This window comes from Oryx dammah, unplaced genomic scaffold, assembly GCF_014754425.2.
Source record: "Oryx dammah isolate SB20612 unplaced genomic scaffold, SCBI_Odam_1.1 HiC_scaffold_24, whole genome shotgun sequence".
Taxonomy (NCBI): Eukaryota; Metazoa; Chordata; class Mammalia; order Artiodactyla; family Bovidae; genus Oryx; species Oryx dammah.
This window is the reverse complement of record NW_024070208.1, coordinates 32,520,220-32,547,178: the sequence shown is the minus strand read 5'-3', so window position 1 is coordinate 32,547,178 and position 26,959 is coordinate 32,520,220. Positions and strand designations below refer to the sequence as shown.

Here is a 26,959-nt window from a genome sequence, read left to right as displayed (position 1 = left end):
CTATTATTTTCATACTAATTATGTTTTTCTTAGGATAAGAGTAATACCATGTTACCCTTAGTCCAGATCCACTGATGAGTGAGATAAATAACAGGGTCTGCTAAAAAATAGAAATTTGACATAGAACAATTTTACTATGACAAGTAAGGAATTTTTTTTTTTTTTTACTTTGCAGCTCGCAGGATCTTTTCATACTGTTCATGGGGTTCTCAAGGCAAGAATACAGAAGTGGTTTGTCATTCCCTTCTCCAGTGGACCACGTTTTGTCAGAACTTTTGAACTGTGGTGTTGGAGAAAACTCTTGAGAGTCCCTCAGACTGCAAGATCAAACCAGTCAATCCTTAAGGAAATCAACCCTGAATATTCATTGGAAGGACTGATGCTGAAGCTGAATCTCCAATACTTTGGCCACCTGATACAAAGAACTGACTCAATGGAAAAGACCAGGGTGCTGGGAAAGATTGAAGGTGGGAACAGAAGTGGACGACAGAGGATGAGATGGTTGGATGGCATCACTGGCTTGATGGACATGAGTTTCAGCAAGCTCTCTGAGTTGGTGATGGACAGGGAAGCCTGGAGTGCTGCAGTTCATCGGGTATCAAAGAGCTGGACACGACTGAACTGAAGTGCATGATCTTAGTTCCCAGACCAAGGTTCGAATCCATGCCCTCTGCAGAGGACTCAGAGAGTCCTAACCACTGGACCACCTGGGAATTCCCAGGATTTTTTTAACTAAAATCGTGTGTATGTGTGTGCGTGCGTGTGCTAGTCGCTCAGTAGTGTCCGACTCTCAGTTGTGACCCTATGGACTCTAGTCTGCCATGGGACTCCCTAGCCAAGGATACTGGAGTGGGTTGCCATGCCCTCCTCCTGGGCATCTTCCCGACCCAGCGATCGAACCCAGGCCTCCCGCATTGCAGGTGGATTCCAGGCAGATTCCTCACCATCTGAGCCACATGGCTTAACACTGCTATCTGTTGAACAAAACAAAGTCCGTGTGCGCAAACTACAGCCCAGATGACTTATTATAGTGACTGCAGTTGGCCTGTGTGCAGCTGAGGACAACGCTCAACTGTGGAGATGCGGTCAGGGAGAAGGCAGAGGCTGCGTTTATCCAAGGAGCCTTAGCAAGGAGAATCGTGAGAAAGGAAAGATGACCTGTGGGAGCTGGAAAGGAGTGATTGTAACGGCCAACAACTAAAAATGCCAGAATCTGGTATTTTTAAGAGTTCTTTATTTGCACACACCCCCCACCCCCACCCCCGCCATCTTAGGGCCTTAGCTGCAGCAAGCAGGATCCTTACTGAAACCTGCGGAATCTTTAGTTGCAACACAAGACGCGGCAGATGGGAATCTAGATCCTCCACCAGGGATGGAACCAGGGACCCCTGCATTGGGAAAGCGGGGTCCCAGCCACTGGACCGTCAGGGAAATCCCCGGAATCTGATTATTCCTACATCTTCCGTTTCACTAGATTTTGCCCTGTGGCTTTCCAAAGTGGTTGTAACACGCACGAACCTACCAGGAAATGTATAGTATGCTTTTACGCATTAAGAAAAATAATAGTTTGAAACACGTACAAACCGGACAATACGCTTTCTTCACTATAGCCTGGCTTTTCTGCACACATAGCCATCCCCACAGACTGCAGCAGCGAGCACAGACCTATAACCTCGCGAGCCCGGATGCTGCCCGAGGACGCCCGCACACGCCCGCACCCAGCGTGGCGTCTGACGCAGGCGTGACGTCAGCACGCTCGGGACGTCGGCGCCCGTTGGACCCCCTTTAAGGCCCCTTTCCGGGTTGTCTGGCAAGAGCCAAGTGTCAGCTTGTGTCGGTCGATTACCTCGCCCTCTTTTTCGCAAGAAAGGACAGTATCCTCACAGGCTCTCCTCGTCCTCAGGGATGATAACCTCACTCCCCAGGAAAGAATCACTGTCGGTCTGCGTTTCTTCAGGCAGCGCCGTGGGCAGCCCACAGGCCCTTGAAAGGCGCATGCGCGGCCCCGCCTCCTCCTTTTCGGCCGGAACCGCCATCTTCCAGGTAAAGGCCAGCGCGTGGTTCCCGCCGCCCCCTGTCTCTCCCCCGGCCCCTCAGGCGTGAGTTTCAACCCTGTGGCGGCTCAGGCTGCGCATGAAGCCCTAGAAAGGCTGTCTAGCTTCTCCGGGGGCCGCTGGCTCAAGTGGTGGGGCCATATCCATCCAGATCCGGGACCGCGGGCGCGGGGCTGGGCCGAGGCATGACCTGCTGAGGGGAAGGGCCCCGGAGTAGCGGGGCCTGGGTGACATGACTCGGGTCTGTTGGGGCAAGGGAACTGGTTCTTCCGGCGCTTGCACGGCTTCAGCCTCGCTGACCTGGGATTTCTCGGACCGGCTCAGGCCGCGTGACCCTGTCTTTTCGAATGCCTTCAGGGTGGCATCCTTATTCTCGTTGCAGAAGCTGAAGTATATGTGCTGCCGGCTAGGGGCTTCAGTGTGGTAGGAACGGGTTGGCAAGGCGTGTGTGTAAGCCTGGGGTCCTGGTCGGAGAACCGCAGAGGTGCCCAGAGTCCACCTGGACCAAGAAACCGAGGCCGTTAGTCGTTCATACAGAGGGAGTGATTTCGGATCGTTTAAATGTTGTCTTGGGGCCCCAGTTGTACAAAGGGAAAATGCTTTTGTTGACTACGGGTGTATTATTAATGCAGGGCAGCAAGTGTTGAGTGAAGTAAAGTCACTCAGTCGTGTCCGACTCTTTGCGACCCCGTGGACTGTAGCCCACCAGGCTCCTCTGTCCGTGGGATTCACCAGGCAAGAATACTGGAGTGGGTTGCCATTTCCTCCTCCAGGCGATCTTCCCGACCCAGGGATCGAACCCAGGTCTCCTGCATTGTAGGCAGACGCTTTAGTTCTGAAAAGTTTGGAGGGGTGGGGAGGCGGAGTTAAGTAAAAAACCACTTAGCCTTAGTTTTTGCGTCTTTTTGTCTAGTTTGTGGACTTCCCTGGTGGCTCAGACGGTAAAGCGTCTGCCTACAATGCGGAGACCCGGGTTCAATCCCTGGGTCCGGAAGATCTGGAGAAGGAACTGGCAACCCACTCCAGTATTCTTGCCTGGGAAGTCCCAGGACAAAGGAGGCTGGCAGGCTGGTTTGTAGCAGCCAGTTGCCAGAGTTGCCCAAACTGCGAGATGCGCTCCGTAGTGAATCTCATTTTGACTTTGGGAAAGGCAAGTCATGTGTCTTGGGTCGTGAATAGATTTCTAACTAGTAGGCTCAGTAGTCAAGAGATGACTTACATTACTGATACCCACAGAACATGTCTCCTTGTTTATGAACGTAAGGCGAGTTTATATGAACTTAGTGCATATGTAGAGTTGAGAATTGAAGCAGTTTGGGGGCTTGATAGATTCTTCTTGCCTTTCGTTTTCGTTGTGAATTTTTAAAAAAAAAGTTTTTATAGGCATATAGTCAGTCAATTTACAATGTTATGTTTGTAGTGTACAGCAGAGTGAATCAGTTATACATATGTCTTTCTTTTTTTTAATATTCTTTTCCCATGTAGACCATTACAGAGTAATTAGTAGAATGTGAAGTAAGAGTGTGCACAGTGGTTTAACTTTGATGGGTTAGCTAAAACATTATTCTGCTTCCTTGCCAGGCAAGTCATATGAAAAAGATTCTTGGGAGTCACTTCTTTTGAAAATATGGTAACATTGAGAGATTGATTTAGGTTAGAACACTGTGTTCTAACTTGTGATCTCCTTGTGGTAGGAGTCGTTGCCAGCAATGGTAGTTCTCGGGTGATTGGAAGCAATTAAAACCATTATTTTGACCTTTTGGGAAACAGTGAAAAGTTAAACAGCGTGTAGATAAACCTTACGTTTCCTGGTAAACAACTGAGTAATTAGATATGTGAAGTGAGTTAGAGATTTTTGATAAGTTAATAGATGCTGTATAAGAGAAATCTGTAGGTTGAAAGGGGGGTTTATCAAATATGCAAAAACAAAAGACTGAGTTTTGTGCTTTGCCTTCTAGTAATTCCAGTGCTCTTGGCAGTCTCAGAAATAGTATGCCAGGGTCCTGTTGTGTTTTTATATTCTCGTAGGGAAAGTGCTGGTTTGGATTCTGAAATCCAGTTCTGCTTCTTAGACTTTTTAGGCGATTTTGGCAAAAATCTTGGTAAAATGACTGCTGCTTCCCCTTTTATAAGAGCTATTGATTGGTGAGCTAACCTTTTAGGTTGTTGCCTAATTCTGATGTTGCTACTGAAATGAGTGCATTTGTAATTACACGGTTTTTGGTTAAAGGAGAAGATGGCAATGTTGACACTGTTTGAGTGTTCTGTTCTTTCTGGTTTCAGTGATTTGCCAAGATGACCAACACAAAGGGAAAGAGGCGGGGCACCCGCTACATGTTCTCCAGGCCTTTCAGAAAACATGGTAAGTGGAGCTGCCCTCCTGGTTTATTGCCTGTGTGTTGCAGTTCATACAGTGTGTTCTTAATAAATGACACTGATTAATCAGCATCTGCCTTTTAATAAATAGAAAACATGCATTTTATATATAATTTCTAAATTGTTGGCTATCAGGATAAAGTACTTCTAATAGCCAAAAAGTAGTGTGTTGAAGGTAGTATTTCTTTTACTCTCAATATTGACTTTTTTTTTTTCTTTTTGCAGGAGTTGTTCCTTTGGCCACATACATGCGAATCTACAGGAAGGGTGATATTGTAGATATCAAGGTAAATTATAAAACTAGAGAATTAAGCACGGAATAACATTAGAAGTTAGAAAAGTTGTGTTTAATATTGAAATTTGAACAGTGTGTATTATATCTTTTTATCTTCCTAATTGAGGGGGAAATCCATTTACTGAGAAGGAGCTCCTTAGAGTATGGAATCGCTATTGTAATTTCACTTTCAAAAACAAGATTTTAAAATGCTATTTTTGAGTCTTAAGAATTTTCTCATTACTTGTTTTTAACAGCTAGTGGAAAAGTTTGGGGAGAAATCATAAGAACTTGGGTGTATGTGTCCTGGCACTCCAGAGCTTAATGATGATTGTCTTTTTGATTGCTTAAAGCAACGTGAAAATGACATTTCACCGGCTCTGAGAGCTCTTGAGTTGCCTTTTAAAGAAAGAACAAAGTTAAAATATCTTACTTTGGGTTTAAAAGGAGAGGGGAAATTGTTGGTATAACATTGATTTCCTTTCTAAACAGGGAATGGGTACTGTTCAAAAAGGAATGCCCCACAAATGTTACCATGGCAAAACTGGGAGAGTCTACAATGTTACCCAGCATGCTGTTGGCATCATTGTAAACAAACAAGTTAAGTAAGTAAGGTCCAATTTGTGTATTGCCTCACACCCCCTTTCACTTTGCCAATTGGACTTATGTCTTTATTGGTCATTCAAGTGGGGCAAAGGAAATAACCTTTTAAAACTCAGGCAAACTGGGTGTTTGTCTTGTAACCTGTCAGAGGAAACATTGTAATAAACTTAGTTTGCACCTTTCAGTGTTAAAGTCTTATGCAGTATGTTAATTAAGTAGTTACAGTTTTCAGAAAGTAAGAAATTTAATAAGTTGTACATTTTATTAGTGGTCTGGTTTTGCTTAAATTATTTGGTATTTCAGAGTCTGTCGTCTCACAGAAGAGAGCTTATGAATGGGGATGTTTGCCTCAGCACCCAATTCAGCAAGATTTAATAAATGATTGTAAATTTGCTGTCATCTTGTTGGTTTATCCTGTCTGTGGGTAGAGGTTCATGGTTTAAAGTGAAACCCGTGAAAGGATTCTCTGAATTTAGGCTGTATTTTTGATGAAGCACTTACAAGGCTCTTTTTTCTCCAGGGGCAAGATTCTTGCCAAGAGAATTAATGTCCGTATCGAGCATATTAAGCACTCTAAGAGCCGAGATAGCTTCCTGAAACGTGTGAAGGAAAATGATCAGAAAAAGAAGGAAGCCAAAGAGAAAGGGACTTGGGTTCAGCTGAAGCGCCAGGTGAGTACTTGGCAGGGTTTTTTTGGTGTTGAGTGTGTTATTGGTTCTGGGAGCAGTTTGAAATTGAGTTACAGTACTTTATATAATTATTCCCTTGTGTTTTTTTAGCCTGCTCCACCTAGAGAAGCACACTTTGTGAGGACCAACGGAAAGGAACCCGAACTGTTGGAGCCCATCCCCTATGAATTCATGGCCTGATGGGTGTAAAAATAAAGACCTGGACTGTACAAATGTTTCTCTTAATTGAGTAGAGTTGTTGTGTCCAAATTCAGTGGGTAATGTCTTTTCAAATTTAGTGTTTTTTCTTCCTGAAAGGTGTAAGATGGTTTGTTCAGTATTTTTTAATAAACTGCCAGATATTATTTATAAAGTTTTTTACTTCTTGGAAAATAGCCTATTAAATCCCTGTTGGGGGGGGATATAATAAATGAAAGATTAAGGTTATCTGTTGCGTTATAGTTAAGTTCAGGAAAAGTTGATTACTCCTAATTGCATCATAAATAGATATGTTTTGAGGATCAGAAACTTAACTTTGAAGCCTGAGCTATTTAGACCATTCATACAGCAGTGCTTAGTGGAGTGTTAAAAACCGGAAGACCTTTTTTATTTAAACTGATGTGGCCTTCTAAACACTTAACAAAATGTACTCAGAAAACTTGGAATAAGTTCAGTTTTGCCCATTCTGCATGAAAGGAAGCAGAGGCACAAGTCAAGTTGCCAAGATTATGAGGGGGGAGAGTTGGGAAGGGTTTATTGCTTCATAGTAATAAGATTTGAAAGCTGCTTAGTGTCTTTGGAGCACATTTTGGGTTCTGTTACTTCCTGGGTATTTTTAATTGGATGTGGTAAACGTCCAGTAGGGGCTTGACCCACCCCACCCCCCTGCCTTCAGTATGGTGTGGTAATACCCGTAGCAAGCTTGTTTGAAGGGCGTCTGTGTAGGATGTTAGTAAATGCTGTGAATGAGTGAAAAGCTGGTGCTGGCGGCCTTTGGTTTTATCTGGGGTGGCAGGATGGTCGTAGGTCTGCTTTAGAGTCCAGCAAAGCTGGCACTGAGTCTTGGGTTTCTAACCTAACACTGACTGTGGTAGGCTATTAATTGCCCTTAAAGATGCGCACCTGGCGGTGGAGGGTTATGTTTAAACATGACTGTTGGGCAAAAGAAATTGTTGACCACCACTGCAGAAAAGGAAAACCTTAATGAATTGAATCTGTTGGCATTCCTGTTCTGTGTTTTTCAAGGTAAGTTGGTGGTACCGTTTATGCACCGGTTGAAGTCACTTTGCTTATTTGAAAATTCTATTTTATGAATGTCTTTCACAGCTGTTTCTTCATTCCTGCCTTTTTAGTCTCACTTTCTCTTCATTTCTTGCAGCTACTGTTAGAGTAGCTTCAAGACTTCACACTTACTGATCCTCTTCTTACAGTGCATACTGCTTAGCTTGTGTCGCTTCTGCTGCCTTTGCAAAGAGGAATGAAAGATCTCCCCCTCCAGGGTGGTTGTGGAGATTTGATTGGAAGCCATGTAAAACACAACATGGTGTCACATAGTGTTTGGTGGCAACATTGTGATCTGTTGAGTTTGCAGTTTTCATCCAGGGCAGGAATATTAAAACAGCTGTCTGTAACTCTAACTGAAGTCCAGGTCCTACTAAATATTCTTTTCCTACATGATGGCTCTATTAGGAAAATTCTGTGCATTGCCCCAGTTCTGCACATATGCTTGCCTTGGCCCAAAACATCCATACTTGACTTTCTTCATTTGACAGAATTTCTGCTTGTCCTTCATTTACCTTGAATCATAGTTGAACCATCCCTGATAAAAGCATGTTAAGGAAGGGTATGAAAGTGCTTGGAATCGGAAATACCGTCTGGTTTAGGTTGATGGAATGAAATCGGCCCCCCCCCCCCAAAAAAAAATGTTCCCAAGACAGGTGTTTGATCCCTGGGTTGGGAAGATCCCTTGGAGAAAGGAAAAGCTACCAGCTTAAGTATTCTGGCCTGGAGAATTCCATGGACTGTAGTCCATGGAGTCGCAAAGAGTGGGACACTGCTGAACGACTTTCACTTCCTTTACCAGCTGAGCCACCAGGGAAGCCCAAGAATACTGGAGTGGGTAGCCTATCCCTTCTCCAGCTGATCTTGCCAACCCAGGAACCAGGATCTCCTGCATTGCAGGTGGATTCTTTACCAACTGAGCTATGAGGGAAGCCCCTGGCACATAAGTCCTCGATAAATGCTCTTGGATGAGAAAAGTACTGCCTTTTTTTTTTTTTGAAGTAGACATACTTTAGGTGGTTTTATTTTCCTATGGACTTTATAAACAGGAAAATAAAACCACCTAAAGTAGATGTCTACTTGTTTTCAAAGGCAGTGCTTTTCTCATTGAAGAGCATTTATTGACTATAGTGACATAACCTACAGTGTTTCTGAGTTTTGAGGGCTAACCAACCACGTTGCTCAGGAGTAATTGGGGTTATTAAATATTTCATGTAATGTGGAAACATCTAGATATTTCAAACCTTTGTTTATTCTCCAGCAAGTCATGTTAACCTTGTTTTGTGTTGCTCCTGTAAAATGAGGATTGTCTGCAAGTCCGACAGATTGGACCAAAGGATTTTCTAGAAGTCCTTTGTGCGCTTTGAGTGATTCCACTAACTCATTAAATGAAGTGAAATTTGACTTGTCAAAAAGGAAATGGAGGATCGTAGGACACCTCAGTGCTGGAGGGCTGCTGAGGCTAGACCCGAGAAAGGGCTGCAGATGGGACTGGCCACTCAGGGGAGGTCACCAGGAAATGGGACCTCTGTCTGGTGTGCAGTACAGCAGTTTTATAAATTGCTGTCAATGGTGAGACTATGAATCTACATCCTCAGCCACAGTACTGAATTTCAGATTCTTGATACTGATTGCTTTCCTAAAGGGTAGTACCAGTCTGCCCTCTGAGTGAAAATGCTTGTCTTTTCACTCTCCCCAGTTGTTGCTAATTTGCTGCTTAGTCGCTCAGTTGTGTCAGACTCTGTGACCCCATGGACTATAGCCTGCCAGGCTCCTCTGTCCCCAGGGATTTTCCAGGCCAGAATACTGGACTGGGTTGCCATTTCCTTCTCCAGGGGATCTTCCTGACCCAGGAATCAAACCCAGGTCTCCAGCATTGCAGGCAGATTTCTTTACCGTCTGAGCCACCAGGGAAGCCCTATTATAATTTAGTCCTTGCTAATCTGGTGGGAGAAAATGTTGCATTACTGAATTTGGCTTTCGTTAGCTTCTGGACCACTTACCTGGTTTCCTTTTGCCTCCACTGCCATCTCTGCTGGACCTTCTTGTCTTTCTGACCTTTATTCTCACATTCAAAGCCCTGTATCATCTGGCCTCTACCTGCCTTTCTGACCTCATCTTGTACCACTTCCAGCCAAAGTCAGATTCAGTAAGTTAGGAGATGGTTACTGTCACCTCCCCTACTTTACCCTGAAAGGAGGTTAAACACCCTTAAGGAAGTTACAACCTAGGAGAAGGACTCCAATCAGAAATCCTATTTAAATCAAGGCAAAATAAGGCTTTGAGAGGTGCATTAACACAGGGCCCTTGTTTTCACCAATTATTCTTGGTTTCTCTTGTTTGCTTGACCCTTTCAACTACTGCTGCCTTCATTTCAGCTTATGGACTGCTGAGAGCCAGCAAATGAAACAGCTTCTCCTGTGTCTCATTTCTTTTGTAGCTTCAACTCCCAGTCTCCCACTCAAATCTGGCTTCCACCTACACCACTCTAATGAAATACTCTTACAGGTCACCAAACACCTGCTAATTAAATCTGGAGAGTTTTCCAATTTGGCTTCATCTCCCTAATATTTGTCAGAGCCAGGAAACTTCCTTTCAAAGGCTTCAGCCGTCAAGCATGTGTGTATCTCCTGCATTGGCAGGTGGGTCCTTTCCCACGATGCCACGTGGGAAGGCCCTTCTGCCATCATCCTTTCACCAAGCTCCCTGCCTGTCTAACTTCCTTGGCCACTTTATTTTGGATCTTCCTTGAGGTTCCACATCTGTCCCTCCTAAGTTCTTCCTAGGAGCAGTGGTTCTTCCAAGTACGGTGCCCCAGAGGCGGCATCCACATCTAGGAACTTGTTAAAAATGCAGACCTACCCCAGAGCTACTGAGTCAGAAATTCTAGGGGTGGGGCCTGGCACTTGAAACAAGCTCCCTGGATGATTGAGCAGTATTCTCAAATGTGAGATCCGCTAGATTTATCTTTAGCCGTCTCTAATAAACTTGAGACTCAATTTCAGAGCTCACTTTCTCTGAAGCTCTGCATCTGTATTTCCAACTCTTGGGCATCTCTCGTTTAGTGCAACTATTTTACAGATGAGCTTGGAAGGTTTTATTAGTGGAGAGATGAATTAAATTGAAACCCTTGAGCTTTGTGTGTGCTGATAGAAGTATGTGCCTGCCTTGAAATGCAGGTCCTTTAATGAGTAACCATCACAAAATATGCATTTATAAATGAATCCCTTACTGTACAATTCCCTTTTTTCCACACATACCAATGAAAATGAAGAAAAATACTCTAACTATAAAACTTTTCACCCTGTTCTTATTAAGAGCCACAATCGTGATTGAGGCTGTGTGGCTTCTTGGACTTTCTCTTCTGATCTAGCCAGGTACCACTGAAGACCTTATGTTCGTGTTCAGCTGAACCCAATCTGAAGGGTTGAATAAGCTATACCTCCGAAATTACCTTCTAAATGTTTGGCAAAACAAAAAAACCCTCAGTTTCATATCTCTTCTATTTTCCCATTAGCGTAGATTTGCATTTTTCTCTGTACTAGGATAGGAAAGATTCTAAAATATAAACAATTGCTAAAATTTAGCAATAAGCATCACTATAATATAACAGGTTTATCTTATTTTTTTGAGCACAGGAGAATTTCAAGCTGAATTTGATTTGTTTGGGATATGAGTGTTTATAGCATATTCATCCCAGCCCTATTTAAAAGGGAAAAATTGGTATTGTTCAAGCGAGAAATCTTCATAGAATCTTAGGCAGATTGCTTGGTTATGAGAAGAGTGAGGCAGCAACTGCAGCTATTATGCTGAGATGGAGAATGTACAGAGGCGTGAATAACCATCCAAGACTCTACTGTGGGTCTCTTCAAACAGCAGGAGCCACAGATGGGCCATCTCTCAGAGTCCCACATAAAAAAGGCACAGAGAATCCTCACAGAACTTTCCCAGCAAGAGTGCAGTTTATGAAAATCATTTGGGTTAGAAAAGGGATGCCACGGGGTACTCTTTGCTGTCTATCAAATAAGATGATGGCTTAGCTCAAGGGGAGATGTGATTGTCTGCTCCCGAGAAAGAGCAAGAGTTCCAATTAATTTCTCAACAGGAGATGAGTAAGCAAACAGCTTGAAGATGCTAGAGAGCAGAGGCGTCTCCTGTCCTTTGCATACTCACAGCTCTGGCACTTGCATGTACTAGGGGCCGCCTCCTCAGGGACAGGTCAGGGGTGTTCAGGAGCCCCCCACATGAAGCCACAGTATGGCCTTCACTACCATCCACAGTCTGCTTCCCAACCTTTGGGGTCATTTTATTGTTGTTCAATTGCTAAGTCGAGTCCAACTCTTTGCGACCCCATGGACTGCAGCACTCCAGGCTTCCCTGTTCTTCACTATGTCCCGGAGTTTGCTTGGATTCTTGTCCATTGAGTCCGTGATGCCATCCAACCATCTCATCCTCTGTTGCCCCCTTCTCTCCTCTCGCCACCAATCTTTCCCAGCATCAGGGTCTACTGCATCTGATCTGAGACTATGTGCCACCACGTCCTACCTTCCTGGTTTTGCTCATGCAGCTCCCCCAACTAGATAAGACCTGTCTCTAACCTTGTGTTTCCATCTATCCAATATGCCCAGAGAACAGTCTTTTCTCCCTGTAACTTTCCCTGATAACCTGACCCCCACCTCATATTTCTAACATAAGGTCGAGGTGTGCAGCATTATAAACCAGCGTCTTGTGTACATTGCAAAGTGATCACCGCCAAAGCTACAGTTAACCATCCATCAGCATACAGGTGGCCCCCTTCACTCTTTTCGCCTCCCTTCCAACCTTCCCCTCTGGTAACCACCAGTCTTCCTCTCTGTATCCATGAGTTTGTTTTTAAGTATAGCTGACTTATATTAAGTGCACAGCCTAGTGTTTCAATACTTTTATAGATTATACTCCATTAAAAGTTACTAAAGGGACTTCCCTGGTGGTCCCGTTGATTAAGACTCCATGCTTCCACTGCAGGGGGTGTGGATTTGATCCTTGATCAGGGAACTAGATCCCACATGCCTCTCAGTGTGGCCAAAAAGTTAAAAAAAATTTTTTTAACCCATTTCACAGGATTAAGATTAAGGGAGAATTAAGATAATTTGCCGACTAAGGTCCGTCTAGTCAAGGCTATGGTTTTTCCAGTGGTCATGTATGGATGTAAGAGTTGGACTGTGAAGAAGGCTGAGCACTGAAGAATTGATGCTTTTGAACTGTGGTGTTGGAGAAGACTCTTGAGAGTGCCTTGGACTGCAAGGAGATCCAACCAGTCCATTCTGAAGGAGATCAACCCTGGGATTTCTTTGGAAGGAATGATGCTAAAGCTGAAACTCCAGTACTTTGGCCACCTCATGTGAAGAGTTGACTCATTGGAAAAGACTTTGATGCTGGAAGGGATTGGGGGCAGGAGGAGAAGGGGATGACAGAGGATGAGATGGCTGGATGGCATCACTGACTCAATGGATGTGAGTCTGAGTGAACTCCGGGAGATGGTGATGGACAGGGAGGCCTGGTGTGCTGCGATTCATGGGGTCGCAAAGAGTCGGACATGACTGAGCAACTGAACTGAAGATAATTTATAATTTTTTTGTAAACTCAAGAATAATATATAAATGATAATTTGATAATTATTTTAATTAACTTTGGGCTTCCCTGGTGGCTCAGATGGTAAAGCGTCTGTCTGCAAATGCAGGAGACCCGGGTTCGATCCCTGGGTTGGGAAGATCCCCTGGAGAAGGAAATGGCAGCCCACTCCAGTATTGCCTGGAAAATCCCATGTACGGTGGAGCCTGGTAGGCTACTGTCCATGGGGTTGCAAAGAGTCGGACATGACTGAGCGACTTCACTTCACTTCAGTTCTTAATTAACTTCACAATGGGGCTGTCTGTGAAGGCAGGTGAGAGTGTCTTACACATTGTTGTCCTCTTGGTAAATGTTTGATAACAGAAAGCTGTTCTCTGTGTTCTGTACCAGCACTTAGCAGCTTTGCTGAGAGTAGATTTTCAATCATTTGACTGTTGAACTGAAATAAAGTAGGGAGTGGGTAGAGGACAGAGCCTAATTTTTATCCTGGGGAATTTAGGATACATAGGAAAGGTAGCTGACATTGGGTGATGGTGCTGGAAGAGATGTTCTTGAAGTCCAAGAGGACCCCTGGCAAAGTTTTGTCTAGGGCTGGAAATCAAGCTCCTTCCTGTGGCTGGTGAAGCTTAATAGCGTCTGGAGCCTGCTATTTGCGTATTACCAAATCTACTCTTCACACTTCTAAACACCCACGGATCTGTATATTCATATCTGTGCCTACACACTTCTATTATCTTTTTAAAACCACTTCAGCATGTCTGTGATATGTTGCTTGCACCACCATATTACATAACTCTGGACACAAATTCAAATGAAATAGAAGACAAGCACCTACAGTTTAGGCAAGGCTATTTATAATTCTACCGTTCAGGTACACATCTGCATTGAAAGATCATGGGTGATCTTGTGTGTTTGCAAATGCAAAGAGCTTTCCAAGGAGCATGGAATAACGTTTCGAGCTCTCTGAGCAAAGGTGCAGTGTAAGTGTAGACAGAATGTAACTGCCACCGGGCAGAGAACAGTCTTAGGAATCTTCCCTATGGGGTGACCTTAACCTACAACGATCATATATACATGACAGAAAACCCACGATTCAGCCAAGAAAGGGCTCTCTTGCCCCTTGTAAGTTCTACATCTTAGCCTCAGGAGAGTGAGGGTGTGTGGACAGAGCCCATGACTGCTGCTCGGCACACGTCCCCTCTTCCATCGCTGGGTTCCTAGCATAGTGGCAGTGTGTGTCACCTCCGGGAGGAACTGACTCGAGCTAGTCCTGGTCTTCTCTGCTGGGCATTGGAAACACTCATTCCCAGCTTCTCAGTTCTGGCCACCGGGAGGTAAGAGAGCCTACTGGGTTCTTAGAGAGTTACTTTATTTCATAATAAAAAGAGACAGAGGGTTCCCTCCTTCCCTTCTGGCTTGGATGAGTACTTGATGTTTGGTGAATCAGGAGCCATTCTGTGCTCAAGAAGCAGAGGCCAAGAGAACCTGAAAGGCAATAGCCCAGGTCCCTGTCACTGAACCCAGTGATTTCAAGGTGGTTCTGTAAGTCACCACCATCTTTGTGGGATTTTTCGCCAGTCAGGGAAGGAGGGTCCAGGCTTCAAGTCTCTCCAGTAAGACTGAGGCTGCACAGAAAGGAACTGCCTTGTGCAGAGCCAAAAGCCAGTTCAGCTGACATAAGGCGATCCCCCTCAGGGTGTTTCTTGGAACACTTTCTCCTGAGAGCAAGTTAATCTCAAAACCAGGGTTTGGGGAATGAGGTTACACATATGACTTCTGTCTCCTCCAGTTTACACAGTGAAGACCCCATTCATTCAGAAAGTCAGTCAGTGAACTCATTTATTAATGGCCTCCCAAGATACCACTATGTTCTGGGCACCCAAGACCAAGCTAGAGGCCCTGCATTCTGGGAGATAGAAATGAAATAAACACTCCACCAGGCAGTAATGACAGCTGGCCAAGGGTGCCCTGAGAGTGCATCACTGGGGTACAAGGCTGGGGATGACAGGGATCAGAGGAAGCGACCCGGGGGGAGGGGGAAGGACACCAGTCCACTCCCAGATTCTTCAGGCAAGAAGCCAGGCGAGCAGGAGGGAGGGAGCAGAGGAGACACCAGGAGACTGAGGCAGAAGAAATGAGGAAACTTGGCGAGTAACCCATGTGGATGTGAGAGGGGTCAGAGTCAAGGCCGTTCAAGGGCGACAACTGAGAGCCAGGCTGTTCAGCCTGGCCACTGTGGGCTCGGAAACCCAAGCAGGCCCGCTTTTGCTTTTGTGTCCTCTTCCTCCCCCTTCCACGCCCACCCTAAACTCCACTTTACACCTAGAAGTAAGCACTTGTATAACGAAGCGGACGAGTGACTCAGATCCTAGGACGGGATCCGATGGAGATTTAGTCCGGAGTCAGAGCTCTCAATGGATGGGACGCTGATTGAGTGTCGCTAAACAGTCAATTCAGCCGGCATCAGCAGCCAGGCTGGGTCTGGAGGCTGAGCTGTGAACGACCGCTTCCCCAAGGGGCCTTCACAAATCTGGGGCGAGGTCACACTGACCGCGCCTCCCTTCCACTGTCAGGGCACTTCTCCTTAATAATGCCGCCCCTCAGCATCTTTCAACGATACAAATGGCAACATTGGACAGTTTATCCTTCCCATTGATGCGGAAGCATCTGGCCGATCGCCTTTTTCCTCTTCCTTTCGTCCCCCAGCTCGTAACTCTGATCTCAGATTCACCCACTGGTCTAGTGACCCAGGGCTCGCCTCTGCGGGATGCAGGGGCCGCCCGGGCGACGCGGGCGCAGTGGAGGCGGGGTCTCCAGGGCCCGGGGGCTGGCGCGGAGCGTCAGGCAGCGGCGCGGTGGTGACGGTCGCCCGGGCCCTCCGGCTCCGCCCCCTGCCCGCCGCTGCGGGAAGGGGCGGGAAGAGGAGGAGGCCGCAGCGCCCCCAGCGCGCCCAGCCCTTTAAAAGCCGCGGGCCTGGCCAGCCGCGCCGGCCGCCGCGGTCCCCGCGCACCGGTGTCCCCGCGCTCCAGCACGCGCTCCGTGCGGCCGCCCACCATGTCCGGGCACTTTCTCCTCGCGCCCATCCCCGAGTCCTCCTCCGACTACCTCCTGCCCAAGGACATCAAACTGGCCGTGCTGGGCGCCGGCCGCGTGGGCAAGAGTGGTGAGTGCCCCGAGGACAAGGGGGGCTCTCCGCGGAGCGGGGGAGGGCAGGGGAGACCCACTCGTGTCCGCGCGCGTGCAGGCCTGCCGCCCGCCCCGCTCACCTGGCTTCCCGCGGCTTTCCCCGGATCATCCATGCCCGGGCCCTAGCCAGTGGGCACCTGTGTGGTGCCCGGTGCGGCCGTAGCACACCCACGGCCGCACCCGCCTCGAAACTTGCGGAGGCCACGGCCGCGCCCTGGGCTCTGCGGAGCCTTGAGGATGCGCGCGGTACCCGCGGCTCCGCGGCCGGTCACGCCCTCTTTCCTGAGCCGGTCGGCTTTGGCAGTCTCGTCCTAGTCCTGCAGCTGAATTTTCCTCTTTCCTTTTCAGCGATGATCGTGCGCTTCCTGACTAAGAGATTCATCGGCGATTATGAGCCGAATACAGGTTAGATTCCTCTCGCGCTGTTGGGGCTGCGTGCTCGGATATTTGTGTTTTTTTTTTTTTCTTGATAAGAGTATGAGAATTTAAAACCCAAGTCTCCTTAATCCTCCAGGCAAATTGTACTCGCGGCTTGTGTACGTGGAGGGAGACCAGGTCTCCCTGCAGATCCAGGACACCCCCGGGGGCATCCAGGTAAGGACTAAGGGGAGCCGGCGGCCCACGCGCTTGCGGACGCCGGAGCCAGGTGTCTACGCGAGCCGGTTGTGCACTGAGATGCAGGGGCCTTCCCAGGTGGCGCTAGTGGTAAAGAATCCTCCTGCCATGGCAGGAGATGGAGGGGTGGGCCTTCCCCAGGTGGGGCCCAGTCTTTGGGAGTGTTAGAAACCGGCCACGATAGGGGGAGGGGGCGGGGAGAAGAGGTCCTTAGAGGCCGTCCTCTCCTGTCGGCCACCTCGGAAACGGGGAATCAGGCTTACCTTCTCTCTGCAGCAGCAGCCCGGGCATCACTGCTTACAGGGATCCCAGGAATTCTGTAAGAGCTCAGCCTTGGAGCCTGAACAAAACTGTGGGGTGGGATTCTGGAGAGGGTCTTCTCTCCAGGAGGACCCCCGAAGCGCTCGCGTTTCTAGCTGTCTCTGCAGTACCTGCATTCAGATAACCCCTGGGCAAGCTGTCAGGAATGTAACTTGATTAACAAGTTACTAATTGCTCTCTGTCCTAGGGAGGGAAGATCTGAAAGAAGGAATTTGTTTCTGTAACATTCTCAAGAAGGACATGCTAAAAATATTTTTATGGGCTTGGGAATAGATATTTATCTTGGCTTATGCTCAAAGTTTTGTTTGTTCGAAGTTAGTTCCCTAAAAATTGCGCCATCCTGAGTTGAAAGTTCTCACTGAAGTCCTTCTTCAGTCAGTCCTCCAGGGTTCATCACAGACAACCTGCCAAGCTTAAAAGTGATTCATGGGTAACAGCTCAGAGAATAACCCAGGCGGGGACCCTGCCTGAGAATCGGGTCTTTCCATGTTAAAAGCCTCCTGCAGAAGCCAGGTAGCATCTGAAAACTATATTTAGTGATCTCTCTTTCAAACTTTTTTCCCAAGGGAGCTTTGATGTTCTCTCGGTGCCTTCCCACCGAGGCCTTCCTAGATCCAGGCTCTTTTCGCTCTTTTCAGGTCCAGGACAGCCTCACGCAGCCGGGTGACGCCTTGTCCAAGTGCGTGCAGTGGGCAGAGGGCTTCCTGTTGGTCTATTCCATCACGGACTATGACAGCTACCTGGCCATCCGCCCCCTGCACCAGCACATCCGGAAGGTCCACCCCGACTCCAGAGCCCCCGTTGTGATCGTGGGCAACAAGGGGGACCTGCTGCATGCCCGGCAAGTGCAGACCCGAGAGGGCGTCCAGCTGGCCAGCGAGCTGGGCAGCCTGTTCCTGGAAGTTTCCACCAGCGAGAACTACGAAGACGTGTGTGACGCGTTCCGGCATCTGTGCAGAGAAGTAAGCAAGCTGCACAGCCTGGGGTCAGAGAGGAGGAGAGCGTCAGTTGTCCCGCGGCCGCGCTCACCCAACATGCAGGACCTCAAGAGGCGCTTCAAGCAGGCTCTGTCCTCCAAGGCCAAGGCCCCCTCTGCCCCCGCCCTGGGGTAGACACAGCACCACTGCTGCTTGACTCGTCTCCTTTTAACCCATGCATTCATGCTACTGAGAAGACTGCGGGGGGTGGGTCCCCCTTTTTAATCAGACACTCAGAGTTTATTTTTATACAGACTGTTGGTTTTCAAGTGTATATGTATTTCTGAAAATTCAAACAGTGATTGTCTAGAAGTTGGATAAAGATTGTTTGTTGTTTTTTTTTTAATAAAAAGTTTTAAAAAAACTAACAGCTAGCCACTTTTCCATTAAAGGCAAATGGCAACCTTGCTCCTTGTTTTTAAATGTCTTTTTATAGAAATCATACTTGCACCAGAGCCCAGAACTGCTCTGAGCTTGCCCTGGGTCTGAACTCTGATTGGTGGCTTCTGCAGTGTGGGATTGGTTTAGAAGGAATCTGTGGGAGAAAGAAAAGTGTGTGGAGGAGGAATGGGATTTGGATAGCTGCAGGATGGCTCAACTGGGAAAGAACCTGTCTGCCGATGCAGGAGATGCAAAAGACTCGAGTTCAATTCCTGGATCAGGAAGATCCCCTGGAGAAGGAAATGGCATCCCACTCCAGTATTCTTGCCTGGAGAATCCCATGGACAGAGGGGCCTGGAGGGCTGCAGTCCATGGGTTCGCAAAGAGTTGGACTTAACTGAGCTTGCACTCCCACACACATCTTTAATTAGGGCACTTTCCCCCAGGCATGAAATTGACACCAGGTAATTTTCAAGGGGAGAGGTTCCTTGCACATAGATGCTAAAAAATTATGACATGAATAACCTCATTTATTGATTCAAATGGAAGTTTACCCTCTCCTTCATGTTAGAGAAGCAATCTCCCTTTGAGTATTGTCGTTGTCAGAAAGTGCACGCTCCCTGGAGTTGCTTGAAAATTCTCCACTCCTCTCTGCCTCCCTTACCCTCACCAGTGGGGCACCTGGTCTGTCTGTTCTCCTATTTTTCTCTAAAGCATCACTTTGTCTTAATCTAGGCCTTTGCAGCTCTTGCCTGGATTGGCAGGCAAGCATGTGGACAAGACTCTGGTTTCTTGGCAGAATGGTTTCTTTCTTTGCACCCAGACAAACTTAGTAAAACCAAACCTGATCATCTTGTTTCTGTAACTGAAAAAACTCAGCTAGTTTCCCCTTATCTACTGGATAAAATATTAATGAGGCATAGAATCAGGATTATTCACCACCTCTCCAGATTCATCACTCCCTCCTCCCAAAACCCTTGCCCCCGCTACACAGACACAGACAGACACACAGACACACACACACACACACACACAGAGCTGACAATCCATTCAAAACTCTTGCCCCCGCTACACACACAAACACACACACACACGCACACAGCTGACAATCCATTCCAACAGAACACTCTGCCTTTCTCACTCTTCGCCAGGTTCTTTCATGCCTCCCTGCCTTGGCACAAATTACCGCCTTGAATGTTTTGTTCTATTCTCCACCTAAAAGGTCTTTCAAGTCCCATGCTATATTCAACTCCCGGGGCGCCCTCTCAGAATCTTTCTGTAGCATTTGTGTTATAACCCACCCTGCTTGAAGGCAGTGATGGCATTTTATGACTTTGTACTCCAGTGCTACTAGCCCAGTGCTTTCATATAGGCTTGGGGGGTTGCAGTAAATATTTGATGAATGAATGAGTGACTACATTATTTTTGGTGCCCAGGACAATCAAGGCAGACGATGATGAAACAACTTGTCACTTCCGCAGAATGAGGGCAGGAGGTGTTCAGGGTGGTTGAAGGTTCTTTATTAGCAGTGGCAGAGAGGAAATATTGCTGACACGGGTAGAACTACTGAAACATTTGGAGAATGTTGAAAACTTGGGTGGCTGAGGACGGGACAGTCTATGCGCACTCGTAAGGTTTGCCTTACCTCCAAAGTGTCGTCATCAGTCTGGGGGGGCCGCCTCCACCCTCACGGGGGAGGAGGAACTAAGCATCCTTGGCCCTTTTTCACCCCTCCCCATCATCACTCTGTCTTGAAATTCCTGGCTCTTTCTCTATCCACCAATCATCCTCCTTCTGGTCAAGCTTCGACTTTAATTCTGCCCTTACACTGCAGAATGATTTAATTAACATGCCTATCAGTGAGGTTCTGGAGGACGGGACGGAGTCCAAATGGCTAACTGGTACATCCTGCAGACATTCTGTACTTGACATGCGACCTATGAAAAAAGCAAACTTGAATGATGGGAAGATAAATCAATTAGAACAGAAGAAAATAAATTTGTTTTGCTCGTATTGAGATGAAGGGCACCACAGACGTTCTGGAGTTTATTAATATCCTTTTCAAGAAAATGGATTAAAGTAAATAGCCATGGAAGGCGGCAGTGAACAAAAGAGCAAATAGGAGAGACCAGATGACTGTTTAGTCAAGAATGTGGGGCTTGAGTAACTTTTTTCCCTGGTATGTGTTGCAATTTTAACTGCTCATGATGCGAAGTTACCAATTCAAATTTACAATGTGAAGATACTTTGTGTGGTTAATAGTTTATCCTTACTATTTGATCTGTCTCCAAAAGGAAACTTGGAAAGACTTGGCTGAAATTTGTCTCAAGCTACTTTGAAAGATGTGATCTAGGGGGAAAAAATTCCCAAACAATGATTTTTCAAACACCATTAAGTTAGCCAGGGCTCAAGGCGAGTGAACGGACGAAAGTGATGACTGGGTTGTGACAGCAGACAGTTCAGCAGAGTAGAAATTTGCCGGTCCCAAATGAAATGTAGTCATCGCCTGTTTGAATGCCGTCAGGTGTCTCTACCCCAGTAGAAAAGCAGCTTTCTCAGGACTGGACGGGTCATCATCATTGAATTCAGCCCCACACCACCTATAAGGGTCTCCCGTGCATAACAGCACCCCCCGAAAAGATATTTTGGGCACCCTCCATCAAACTGTCAGAAGTGTCTCTTCTGGTGAATTGGAAAGAAAATGTTCTCCAGAGCAGGTCTACTTGGACAAAATAGGTATCATCCCTTTAAAAAAAGTTTCAAATTTTTAAATTGAAGTATGGTGGATTTACATTGTGTGCTAAGTCGCTTCAATTGTGTCTGACTCTGTGCGATCCTATGGGCTGTAGCCTGCCAGTCTCTTCTGTCCATGGGATTCTCCAGGCAAGAAAACTGGGGTGGGTTGCCATACCCTCCTCCAGGGGATCTTCCTGACCAAGGAACTAAACCCAGGTCTCCTGCATTGCAGGCAGATTCTTTACTATCTGAGCCACTAGGTAAGTGTTGTGTTGATTTTTGCTGTACAACAAAGTTATTCTGTTACACACATACATACATTCTTTTTCATGTTCTTTTCCACTATGGTTTATCACAGGATTTTTTTTTTTAAGATTTGTTTTGATGTGAACCATTTTTAAAGTCTTTTATTGACTTCGTTACAATATTGCTTCTGTTTTTTTTATAGTTTGCTGTTTTGGTCCTGAGGGTGAGGCATGTGATCCCTGGTCAGGGATCGAACCTGAGTCCCCTACACTGAAAGACAGTCTTAACCACTGGACCACCAGGGAAGTCCCATTATCACAAGATGCTTAATATAGTTACCTGTGCTATACAGTAGGACCTTGTTGTTTATCCACCATATATATTGGGTTGGGCAAAAAGTTCATTCAAAAATCCAACCGGCTCCAGTTTTCTTGCCTGGAGAATTCTGTGGTCAGAGGAGCCTGGTGGGCTAAAGTCCATGGGGTCGCAAAGAGTTGCACACGACTGAGGGACTAAGACTTTCATCTTCTTTGAGCATCATTTCATGTTCCATGAGGGTTAATGCGTAAAGTTGTAAAAACACTTGCTACCATTTCTTACCAGCACTCTCTATTTACATTAGAAGAACAGTGTTAAAAACAGCAGAGATTACTTTGCCTGGAAACACTCACATGGATTTATAACTCCGGAAAAGTTGGGAAGATTCAGGAGCTCCTGCCAAAGAACAGTTACCAAGCTGCCTTAAGGAGGCAGCACAGGTGAGCTCCTGAGTGAGACCAACTTCACACCCTGCCTTGTTGTGGATCCCCTGTGAACTTGGGCAAAGTGAAAAAAAGAAGAGTTTCCTTAACTTATAATGAAGCTAACAGTACCCGTCAAGCAGAATTGTTGTCAGAGTCTGACACACACGAAGTACCCAGTTGTGGTTGTTGTTTTATTGTTGTTTTTTTAATTTTTAAAAAATGTTTATTTTATTTATTTATTTGACCTTGTGGCATGCAGGATCTTTGTGGCATCCTGCGTGATCATTCATGGCAGCAGTGCTTGGACTCTCTCGAGCTGTGGTTCTCAGGCTCAAGAGTTGTGTCGGGCAGGCTTGCTTGCTCTGTGGCAGGTGGAATCTCAGTTTCCAGACTGGAGATCAAACCTGCATCATCTGCGTTGCAAGATGGATTCTTTTTCTTTCTTTAATTTTAATTAATTCAATTTTTCAATTGAAAGATAATTGCTTTACAGAATTTTGTTGCTTTCTGTTAAACCTTCAAAAAGGAGGGGATATATGTATGCCTATGGCTGATTCATGTTGAGGCTTGCAAGAAGGATTCTTAACCAGGAGACCACCAGCGAAGTCCCCTGTCACTACTATTATTTTGAAGTTGTTTTAGGAAAGGGCATACTTGAACACTCTACAAGGTATAAGTAGTTGCTTTGAATGATGTGATTTTTCCCACTTCACATCTGGGAAAAAGAAGGTTTGCTGAGGGACAGTTATTCAGTCAATAATAATACCTAACAATTCTTGATCTTTTACCACGTGCTAGCACCTTAATTTTCTCCACAATCCTCTGGGTACCGTTAGGATCATTCCCATCTTTCAGATGAGGAAATTGAGGCTCAGAGAAGTCACACAGTGGCCTCAGTTCATTTAACCCAGGAACCAGGAAGCCTGGCTCCAGGAAGAAGAAAGAATTTCGGTGGCTGCTTCCCTGCCCTTCCATAGGGCCTGCCATCACCTCTGCGGGAATCCCTGGGACCCCGTTGTTAGTATTTGAGCCCTGGAGGAGGACTCTGCATTTCCACGAGCACCCTGAAGTCCTGAGGCTGTCTCCTGTTTGAAAGCTCTGAGCAAGATCCCAGTCCCGACTCCTGGATTCCACCCCAGGCTTCCTGTTTAACCAGGGAAGTTAGACTTGAAGCAGGGAAGGCAGGGGTGTCACAGGAGCAGGGGGCCTGGACTGGCCTGGTGCTGTGGCTGGTGAGGCAGGTGAGGCTGGTGCTGCATCCAGGTGGCAGGACTGCCCTTCCCTTGAGAGCTCCTGCCTGAGCGGCCGCTTTGAAGGCTATGGGGGTGGGGGTGGGGGTTCGGGCCGTGGGTGGGAGCCGGGGTGATGGGCATGGCCAACATGTGTGGCCCCAGGGCTGTGTTCTCTCCCCAGACTCTTCTCTGACGGGCACCTGGAGGAGATACCTCCGCAGCAGCCCTGGTCATTCATGTGCTTTCCTTTCTCCAGGAGGCGGGAGGTTAGCACCTTGCAGGGGAGGAGGGGTCGAGCTGAAGGTCACCTCCCAGGGGCTGTGGCAGTGAGTGGGTCACTGCAGAGTGGTTTACTGCTGGAGCAGAGCTTCAAAGTGCACAGTGGGGGCTAAGAGTGCCTCCCCGCCCCAACTCAGGGTGAGTGTCCTTGCTGGGGTTGGGGGCAAGAGAGAGGGAAAAGAAAAAGGTTTAAAAAGAAAGGCCAATGAGTTTCTCCAGATGGAGAAAATATGAGGCTTCTGCCCCAGTGTTTGAGAGGCCATTGGTGATCTGGTGATCTGTGTCCTTGTAGCATTATCAGATAATAAAGATAATAAACAACCGTTACCTACCATAACTACTGAATATGCACTGTGTTCCATGTATTATGGTATTAGAGTTCTCCAGAAAAACAGAACCAACAAGATAAAGATGTATTTGTATTTATTATCATTATTTTCAATATTTATTTATTTGGGTCTTAGTTATGGCACACAGGATCTTTACCTGTGGCATGCAAGCTCTTAGTTGCAGCATGTGAGATTTAGTTCCCTGACCAGGGATCCAGCCCAGGCCCCCTGTACTGGGAGCATGGAATCTTAGCCACTGGACCACCAGCGAAGTCCCTCTTATGACTGTTATTACAAGGAGCTGACTCATGTAATAATGGAGACTGAGAAGTTCTGCCATCAGCGAGTTGGGACCCCAGCAGTGCTGATGGTGTGTTTCCAGCCTGAAGCAGCCAGTCTCAAGATCCAAGAGCAAGTGTTTCAGTCTGAGTTCAGAGGCAGAAAAAGATGAATGTCCCAGCTCCAGGCAATCAGGCTGGAAGGAGTTCCCTCTTACTTCAGGAAGGATCAGCCTTTCTAGTCTATCTAGGCCTTCAACTGATTGGATGAGGCCCACCCACACCAGGGAGGGCAATCTGCTTTCCGGTTTCCTGAATCACATGTTAATCTCATGTAGAAACACCTTCCCAGACACACCCAGTATAATGTTGGAGCAAATATTTGGATAACCCATGGCCTGGTCAAGTTGACACATAGAGTAATTTAGCTAATCACATATAGTAATTTAGTTACACCCACTCATTTAATCCTCCCAATGATTCTATTAGAGTAACTCATTGTTTTCATCCCCATTTGACAGATGAGGAAAATGAGGCTCAGAGAAGTTCATTAATTTTCTCATAAGCCTCTCAGCAGGTAGAGTGGCACAGGTGAGAGTCAAGTCCAATTCTTTCTGATTTGAAAACCACTGCACTATACTTCATTCAAAGCCAATCATCCCCCTGCAGGCACCCCTGGAAGCTGCTATCATTCTCCTGATGAAGCATTTGACCTTGACTATTGCATGGTACACCCGTCAAGGTTTTCATTTACAAACAATAGAAAAGACTCTGGCTGATTGAAAAAAAAAAAAAAGGTGGTGGTGGCAGGGGTTTATTAAAAGGCTTTTAAGTAACTCACAGAATCACTGGGTGAGCTAGAGAACAACCACGGGGACTGCACAGTTAGACAGAGGCCAAGAAAATATCTGGCATTTTTCAGCATCTGCTTCGGCAGGTGGTCCCTGCGTCCCACCCAGACCTTTGAGGTGAAGGCTCACTCCAGACATTGGTAGGGGTTCTGACGCCGAGGTGGCAAAAGCTACTGCGCCCACCGAATGGTGACTGAGTGTGCAGAGGGTTTCCCACCTTAAAGGCAAATGTGACGATGGCCAAGGCCGTATTTATTGATTGATTGATTTGGCTGTGCCGAGTCTTAGTTGCAGCACATAGGATCTAGTTGCAGCATGTGGGATCTAGTTCCCCAACCAGGGATTGAACCCAGGTCCCCTGCATTGGGAGTATGGGGTGTTAGCCATTGGACTGCCAGGAAAGTTCCAGCAATGACTGTCTTAATCCATGCTTTCTCTTGCATGTGCCTGCATGGTTGCAGTGACATCTGCCTTCAAAGCTGCTGGCTTGCCTCCAGAGGAGCCACCTGTGGTTAGTGGGACCCTCACTGACCAGGCAGGGCACACTGTGGGAGAGAGGGCACTAGAGCTTGTGAGAGCCGATCACAAGGGTGCAGTACTGGAGAAGGTGTCCAGGAAGATGTGACCTCTGCTTTGACCCGACAGCTGTCCCCGGGCAACTGGAGGTCCTTCACCCCGTCCCCATCCTTGGAATGTGCCCTTTGCTTGTCCTCCCTGCTCCCAGAAGCTGCAGGGGACTTAGCCTTGAGACAGTGATGTGTCCAGACCGTCCGGACTGTGCGTCTGCCTGCACCCAGCTGAAGCCTCTGGGTAAACTTTCAAGATTCTCTTTCAAGATCTCTTGCCCCTGGCAGAGATCTTGTCTTGCAGCCACTCCAGACTCCACGTGAGTTCCCTTGCTTATTAAACTTGCTGCCTACCAGTCTGAGGTGTCTGTCTCTTTCTTCTGACTTCACCCAGGAAGCTCCCGAGGAGGCATGTGAACCGCCAGGGTAGAGGCCTCTCACTGCGATTCTGACCAGGATGCAGTTAGCGTCCAGTCGTGTTCTTTATGGCATCTTTTCCCCGCGGCAGGAGATCCAGTCGCATCATGTGATTCAGCTGTCATGTCTTGCCCGTCTCATTTAACCCAGTGCTAATATTTTTAGGTTCTTTTGTCCAAAGCCCAACATTTATTGGCAAAGTCACTTTTAGAAAATAACATACTTCAGTATCATTTCAGACTCTCAACATGACCACCTGAACAGCATCGTTGAATCTTTCTGAAGGCGTGGTTCCTTTGGCACAAAGTAGACCACTTTTTTTTTTTTTTTTAATTTCATGCTTCAGAAGGTTAAAAAAAAAAATGAACATTTTCCAAGATTCCCTTTTCTCTTTCCCGGGTGCGCTGAAAACCCTGAGTGCCATGAACAAGCAAGAAGGAGGCACCTGACCAACAATTTTGAACAGAAAGGCCCTGGTTGCTTGAATGACTGGCTGTATCAGACAATTAGGACTGAGGAGAGTTTAACTCAAGAGTCCTCACGACACCCCATGGGGTGCAGTCCGGGAGCACCCCTTCCTCAGTCCCCTTCTTCATTGTCCCCATTTCACAGCGCACTTTAAGAAGCCAGCATGTTCACCTGTGATTGTATTTTAGGAGGAGGAGCTTGTAACAGACGCTCAGGTCTCAGAGGCCCATTACTGGCCCCAGAGTCAGCTTCTCTCTTCTCCCAGCCATCCCGACATTTGAAAGGAGCATCTGTGTGAGTGAAAACAATACTCATTCCATGAAGGGATTCCAAGTGAAGTCATTCAACTGGTGACAGATTTAGATGCTCACAAACAGGCAGTCACGTCACTTCTCTCACACTGACACGCACATCCGATCGCCCACTGGAAGGATGGGCAGGATCTGGAGCCATGGAAGACTCCAAGTG

At 46.9% G+C, this 26,959-nt stretch overlaps 2 protein-coding genes, 1 long non-coding RNA gene and 2 other non-coding genes across 7 annotated transcripts; all 5 read left to right on the top strand.

The window, feature by feature from the left end:
- The first annotated feature begins 1,735 nt into the window (after window positions 1–1,735).
- Window positions 1,736–6,221, top strand: RPL21 (ribosomal protein L21). 3 transcript variants are annotated; one of them, XM_040266760.1, is made up of 6 exons: window positions 1,736–2,043; window positions 4,338–4,416; window positions 4,656–4,717; window positions 5,197–5,309; window positions 5,828–5,978; window positions 6,087–6,221. In XM_040266760.1, the coding sequence occupies exons 2-6, from the start codon at window positions 4,350–4,352 to the stop codon at window positions 6,174–6,176; spliced, it is 483 nt and encodes a 160-aa protein (XP_040122694.1). In that variant the 5' UTR covers window positions 1,736–2,043; window positions 4,338–4,349; the 3' UTR covers window positions 6,177–6,221. The 3 variants fall into 3 exon arrangements, with proteins under 3 accessions (XP_040122694.1, XP_040122695.1, XP_040122696.1); XM_040266761.1 differs by having other exon boundaries at window positions 2,016–2,099; XM_040266762.1 differs by lacking the exon at window positions 1,736–2,043 and adding an exon at window positions 4,088–4,156.
- LOC120883431 lies at window positions 5,023–5,093 on the top strand. The gene has a single exon (XR_005725785.1). It is a non-coding gene; the product is annotated as a small nucleolar RNA SNORD102 (small nucleolar RNA).
- Window positions 5,340–5,466, top strand: LOC120883436. The gene has a single exon (XR_005725790.1). It is a non-coding gene; the product is annotated as a small nucleolar RNA SNORA27 (small nucleolar RNA).
- Window positions 6,222–15,782: 9,561 nt separating the features above from the next.
- RASL11A (RAS like family 11 member A) lies at window positions 15,783–18,373 on the top strand. Its single transcript, XM_040266759.1, has 4 exons — window positions 15,783–16,029; window positions 16,401–16,457; window positions 16,567–16,646; window positions 17,627–18,373. The coding sequence occupies exons 1-4, from the start codon at window positions 15,921–15,923 to the stop codon at window positions 18,098–18,100; spliced, it is 720 nt and encodes a 239-aa protein (XP_040122693.1). The 5' UTR covers window positions 15,783–15,920; the 3' UTR covers window positions 18,101–18,373.
- A 4,873-nt stretch (window positions 18,374–23,246) lies between these two features.
- LOC120882930 lies at window positions 23,247–25,962 on the top strand. The gene is made up of 3 exons (XR_005725616.1): window positions 23,247–23,312; window positions 23,560–23,720; window positions 25,502–25,962. It is a non-coding gene; the product is annotated as an uncharacterized LOC120882930 (long non-coding RNA).
- The last annotated feature ends 997 nt before the right edge of the window (window positions 25,963–26,959 follow it).

Coding starts and splice junctions, on each gene's coding strand:
- RASL11A (XM_040266759.1), top strand. CDS start 15,921: ATGTCCGGGCACTTTCTCCTCGCGCCCATCCCCGAGTCCTCCTCCGAC. Junction 16,458..16,566: donor CGATTATGAGCCGAATACAG/GTTAGATTCCTC, acceptor TTAATCCTCCAG/GCAAATTGTACTCGCGGCTT. Junction 16,647..17,626: donor ACACCCCCGGGGGCATCCAG/GTAAGGACTAAG, acceptor CGCTCTTTTCAG/GTCCAGGACAGCCTCACGCA.
- RPL21 (XM_040266760.1), top strand. CDS start 4,350: ATGACCAACACAAAGGGAAAGAGGCGGGGCACCCGCTACATGTTCTCC. Junction 4,417..4,655: donor CAGGCCTTTCAGAAAACATG/GTAAGTGGAGCT, acceptor TTCTTTTTGCAG/GAGTTGTTCCTTTGGCCACA. Junction 4,718..5,196: donor GTGATATTGTAGATATCAAG/GTAAATTATAAA, acceptor CTTTCTAAACAG/GGAATGGGTACTGTTCAAAA.